This window comes from Mustela lutreola, chromosome 1, assembly GCF_030435805.1.
Source record: "Mustela lutreola isolate mMusLut2 chromosome 1, mMusLut2.pri, whole genome shotgun sequence".
Classification (NCBI taxonomy): Eukaryota; Metazoa; Chordata; class Mammalia; order Carnivora; family Mustelidae; genus Mustela; species Mustela lutreola.
The window spans coordinates 28,015,875-28,021,874 of NC_081290.1; the positions used below are offsets into that span (position 1 = coordinate 28,015,875).

The 6,000-nt window shown below is 40.8% G+C and overlaps 1 protein-coding gene across 1 annotated transcript in view; it reads left to right on the forward strand.

Moving 5' to 3' along the window:
* The window catches only part of CNGA1 (cyclic nucleotide gated channel subunit alpha 1), a 47,945-nt gene extending 44,946 nt beyond the window's left edge, over nucleotides 1-2,999 (forward strand). Inside the window, exon 10 of the mRNA XM_059161982.1 lies at nucleotides 1,184-2,999. Within this exon, the coding sequence (XP_059017965.1) occupies nucleotides 1,184-2,598 (1,415 nt within the window). The 3' untranslated portion in view covers nucleotides 2,599-2,999. The remainder of the gene's footprint in view (nucleotides 1-1,183) is intronic.
* The last annotated feature ends 3,001 nt before the right edge of the window (nucleotides 3,000-6,000 follow it).

The following is a 6,000-nucleotide window of genomic DNA, read 5'->3' on the forward strand; positions in this document are numbered from 1 at the left end:
AATCTTTAAAAAAAAAAAATCATTCTATAAGACAGGGACACGCTCTAAACATCAGTATGCTGGAGCAATGCTCCCATTGTTATGTCCTATTCACAGCTCTGGTAGCCGGTATAGGAAGAGGAACAAATTCTTCCTCGGGTGAAATGTATCAGCATGCTGACATTCAAGGCCCACTGCAGCAACACAGGAGAAGGGAAGATCCCAGATGACTAAGGAAGCCGGGGGGACAAAAAGGAGAGAGAAAACAAACCTCTGAAGGACACTTATTCTTCACAGCGAAGGGACAAGACAAGAATACACATACTGGGCAGTAAGGCGGGTGCCCAAACTTCAAGGGTTGGGCTGGGATTCTGACAAGAGAGTGATGTGAGGCGTTAGGCACAGTGTGAGGGTGTTTGCAAAAATTTCCAAGAACGCTGTTTGCAGAAGGAATCCTTTCGCTGGGTAGAGATACTGGCACTGGAGAGATTTGTGTACATGCAACGTACGTATGTGAAACATATAAGCTTTCACTTTTACACTTACAAAGTTTTTTTTCTTACAAAGTTTTATTTCTTCAAAAGATTATTTTCCATAGCTATATGTTGATCAGTACCCATATCTTATTACATTGTTAAAAGCATGTATATTGGGGGACGCCTGGGTGGCTCAGTGGGTTAAGCCGCTGCCTTCGGTTCAGGTCATGATCTCAGGGTCTTGGGATCGCGTCCCACATTGGGAATCTCTGCTCAGCAGGGAGCCTGCTTCCCTTCCCCTCTCCCTGCCTCTCTGTCTATTTGTGATCTCTCTTTGTCAAATAAATAAATAAAATATTTTTTTTAAAAAAGCATGTATATTGGAAATGAAATCTTTTAAAAATATATTTATTTATTTATTTATTTTAGAGAGTTAGAGAGAGTAAGTAGGGGAAGGGGTAGATGAAGAGAATCTTCAATTTGCGCTGAGCGCAGAACTCAGTGCAGGACTCAGTGAGGGCTCGATCTCATGACCCATGAGATTATGACCCATGAGATCATGGCATGGGCCGAAACCAAGAGTCAGATGCTTAACCAACTGAGCCACCCAGGCACCTCTATTGGAAATGAACTCTTGTTTTCAACTCAGTGGGTTATTTTAGAAATATTCATAATGGCGTAAAAATGAAAAAAACATTAAATCGTTGTGTTTTTTTCTTCTATTTTAGGTTACTTAGAACAAGGACTGCTGGTGAAGGAAGAGACTAAGCTCATAAATAAATATAAATCCACTTTGCAATTTAAACTTGATTTTCTTTCAGTGATACCCACTGATCTGCTGTATTTTAAGCTGGGGTGGAACTATCCAGAAATTAGATTAAACAGACTGTTAAGGATCTCTCGAATGTTTGAGTTCTTCCAGAGAACAGAAACCAGAACGAACTTCCCCAACATCTTCAGGATTTCCAACCTTGTCATGTATATTGTCATCATTATCCACTGGAATGCATGCGTGTACTTCTCTATTTCCAAAGCTGTTGGATTTGGAAATGATACATGGGTGTATCCTGATGTTAATGATCCCGAATTTGGCCGTTTGGCTAGAAAATATGTATACAGCCTTTACTGGTCTACACTGACTCTGACTACAATTGGTGAAACACCGCCCCCTGTGAGGGATTCCGAGTATGTCTTTGTGGTGGTTGATTTCCTAATCGGAGTGTTAATTTTTGCTACCATCGTTGGTAACATAGGTTCTATGATTTCCAACATGAATGCTGCCAGAGCAGAATTTCAAGCAAGAATCGATGCAATCAAGCAGTATATGCATTTTCGAAATGTAAGCAAAGATATGGAAAAGAGAGTTATCAAATGGTTCGACTACCTGTGGTCCAACAAAAAAACAGTTGATGAAAAGGAAGTCTTGAAGTATCTCCCCGATAAGCTGAGAGCAGAGATTGCCATCAACGTTCACTTAGACACTTTAAAAAAGGTGCGTATTTTTGCGGACTGTGAAGCTGGGCTTTTGGTGGAGTTGGTCTTGAAACTGCAACCCCAAGTCTACAGTCCCGGAGATTACATTTGCAAGAAAGGGGATATTGGACGGGAGATGTACATCATCAAAGAAGGCAGACTCGCTGTGGTGGCCGATGACGGAGTCACTCAGTTTGTGGTACTGAGTGACGGCAGCTACTTTGGTGAGATCAGTATCCTTAACATTAAAGGCAGCAAAGCCGGCAATCGAAGAACAGCCAATATTAAAAGTATCGGCTACTCAGATCTGTTCTGTCTCTCCAAAGACGACCTCATGGAAGCTCTGACTGAGTACCCGGACGCCAAAACTATGCTAGAAGAGAAGGGAAAGCAAATCTTGATGAAAGATGGTCTACTGGATATAAATATTGCAAATGCTGGAAGTGATCCCAAAGATCTCGAAGAGAAGGTCACCCGAATGGAGGGGTCGGTAGACCTCTTGCAAACGAGGTTTGCTCGGATCCTGGCTGAGTATGAGTCAATGCAGCAGAAACTGAAGCAAAGACTAACCAAAGTTGAGAGATTTCTGAAACCACTCATTGACACAGAATTTTCAGCTCTTGAAGGATCTGGAGTTGAAAGCGGGCTCCTGGACTCCACGCAGGACTGAAAAAGTGGTCACTAACATGATCCTTTCGGGGGTAGGATTAAGCGACTCTAAATTGGAAGAAGAAGAAGAAGCTGGGGCACTTTTTCCGTAAGGGGAGTGTGCTCAGGTGGAGGGAACAAGGCCCACACACTCCCCTGTGAGGTAGTGGGATTCAAGGATTGTCGTCCTTAGGATTTTTCAGAATGGATAACGTTTTGCAAAGATAGAGAAGGATTAACTTGTCAGTATCTGTGTCTTCTGATTTTTTTCATGTATGCTCCTTTTATGTAAATATTCTTTATAAACGTGAACAAGTACTCCTCAGTTTCAAGCAGTTTACACTGTGGAGGAACAACTGGGAATTCCCAGGGACATCGTGTCCCGGATACCAGGTTAAAGAGAATTAGAATGTAATAAACTAAAATAAGTCACAAAGCTGGAGTGAATATTGTTTATTTGATAATTTAGTAGGGAGTTTAGGATCTGTTAGAGCTTTTTAGGGTCTTTTAATCTCCTTTAGGGTCATTTTAGTCTCCTTTAGGGTCATTTTAAGGGCACTAATCCTTGTAGTCTAGGACTTAGGAAGGGTGGTGAAGAGAGAACTTCTCACGATAAAAGTGTGACAAATCAGACTTTGCATATCTACGCTTATATATAAATATGTAACATTAAAAATCATAAAATGGGGGCGCCTGGGTGGTTCAGTGGGTTAAAAGCCTCTGCTTTCAGCTCAGATCATGATCCCAGAGTCCTGGGATCGAGACCCGCTTCGAGCTCTCTGCTCAGCAGGGAGCCTGCTTCCTCCTCTCTCTCTGCCTGCCTCTCTGCCTACTTGTGATCTCTGTCTCTCACATAAATAAAATCTTTAAAAAAATATTTTAAAAAATCATAAAATGTAGGAATGTTTTATAACGAATTCTTTTCTTTCAAGATTTTATTTAAATTCAAGTTGGCTAACATATACGGTAGTATTAGTTTCAGCGGTAGAATTTAGTGATTCATCAACTGTGCTCATTACAACAAGTGCCCTCCTTAAAGCCCATCGCTATTTACCCCAGCTCCCCACCCACCTCCCCTACAGCAACCCTCAGTTTGTACTTTTATGATAACTTTCTCAGATTCTCTGATTATTAAGGCCTGATAGCAAGGACTACTATCTTCCTTATCTGACTGGCCAGCAATAAAAAAAAAAGGTATAAAAATAATTCCATTGCTGGATGATTAACAAAGAAAATTGTTGTAATGTCCAGAAAGGAGGTGTGTAAGTTCTATGAACCAGCACGGGCATCATCAGGCAACTTTCTAGAAATTCAGAATCTCAGACCCTACCTCATGACTACTGGATTAGGATCTGCTTTTTAGCAAGCCCCCTGGGTGATTCATACCTACATTAAATCTTGAGAAGCACCCAACTAGAGAGCCAGGAAAGAGTTAATGGGATTGTTCTAGAAATTTCAGAAAAGGGTATTGTATGACAGGTGTGTGGTTGAGAAAGACTTTGCTAATCAATCATATAGCTTTCTACCACTGAACCCAGATGTGGTTTAAAAAAATCTTAGCAGAGGTCACTGGAGTTGATATAAAATTTCTATCTCTGCCTATAATAATATGACTTAACATGGCATCTTGTTAGTTTGACATTTCAGATATTTCTGTGGTCCTTGATCAGTGTATGCCTATGGTAGACTGTATTCTGTTCTACAAAAAAAAAAAAAAAAATATTCATTGAACTGCATATGGTATTTGCAGTCTCATGTTGGCATTTTTTTTTAAAAAAAAGATTTCATTTATTTACTTGACACACAGAGAGAAATCACAAGTAGGCAGAGAGAGGCAGGCAGAGAGAGAGTGGAGGAAGCAGGCTCCCTGCTGAGCAGAGAGCCCGACACAGGGCTTGATCCCAGGGCTCTGGGACCATGACCAAGCCTAAGCCGAAGGCAGAGGCTTTAACCCACTGAGCCGCCCAGAGGCCCCTCATGTTGGCATTTTTCGTTTCATCTATTCAGTAACAGCTAGCAAGTATTTCTTCCCTACAGAGAAAGTGACTAATTCTGGAGTGTAATTAATACACAACATGATTTCTGCCTGAGACAACTGCTTCTTCTTCTTCACACACATTTTATTCTTTGTTCCGTGTGTTGCTTGTTATAAAAACCTCTAAGACGCTGTAAAGAGCCTTGATCTGCTAAGATAGGAATGAGTAAGGGTTACATACCTGTCTCAGGGCCTGGGTCCCAAGCAGAGCAACCCCAGTCAGCCCCCAGGAGGGTGGGTACTTTGAGTCTTACTTCAGCTAGAGACATCCAAGCGTTCTGATTTCATGAACTCTGACCCGCAGCTCTATGAGTCTTTCTGATGCTTATATTGGATAGGGGACAGATTTTTGATTCAAAGACTGGGAGTCAGGACGGCTTAGCCAACTCCTTTTCCAGAAGCCTTCAGGTGGAGGCTCTGACAGGTGGTAGCAGGGTTCTAGTTCAGACGAGGGAGGACTGGTTGAAATTTGAGTATCTTTAGTAATTGCGTCTGAGAGCCGATGAGAGAGAATTTTGGGACTCTGATGGCAGATCAATGAGGGAGCAGGAACCCAATCAGCTAGTCTTCCCAGTGTGTCTGATAAGTATTTACTCTGTGCCCCCGCAACTCTATTATAATGTAATGTTCTTATAGGAGTAGATCTCTCAAAGTTTTGCATAAATCTTAAAAAACAAAAAACAAAAAACTACTTTTCCTACTTGAAATATGATGTGATTCAACTTTTTACCATTAGGCGGCAATGTTGGTCTACAGTTACAACCTTCAAAGCTTGAAATTTTCTTCACAGAAATTATAGGTAGTAAAATCAGAGCTCTCTGGCAATAATGGGCATTTTTTTTTTCCTAAAAAAGATTTCCAGAAGATTTTAGCATGGCACACTCTATGCAAGCCTAACATTAAAACATGATCAAATAAAATTTAGTATGCAAATTGAATGGATAAAGCAACAAGACAGATTGAAGCATTGTAGTATTTCTTAATTTCAGAGAGTTTCACAAAGCAATAATGACAGCTACATTACAAGAAGCTTTTTGCCACTGTGTAAGGTATGTATTAGAGGTAGGCAAAAGGAATAAAAAAGGAGGCAAGCAGCATTTATATTGAAATTTGGGTTACGTTTTTATTTTTTTAAAAAGTCCATTGCTTTAAAAAGTTTGGCAACTACTGGTCTGTGTGTGTGTGTGTATATATATATATATATATATATATATATAAAATAAATATATATATATTTTATTTATTTACTTGACAGAGAGAGAGATTACAAGTAGGCAGAGGCGGGGTGGGGGGGAGCAGGCTCCCTGCTGAGCAGAAGGCTCAATGATGTGGGGCTTGATCCCAGGACCCTGAGATCATGACCTGAGGCAAAGGGAGAGGCTTAACCCA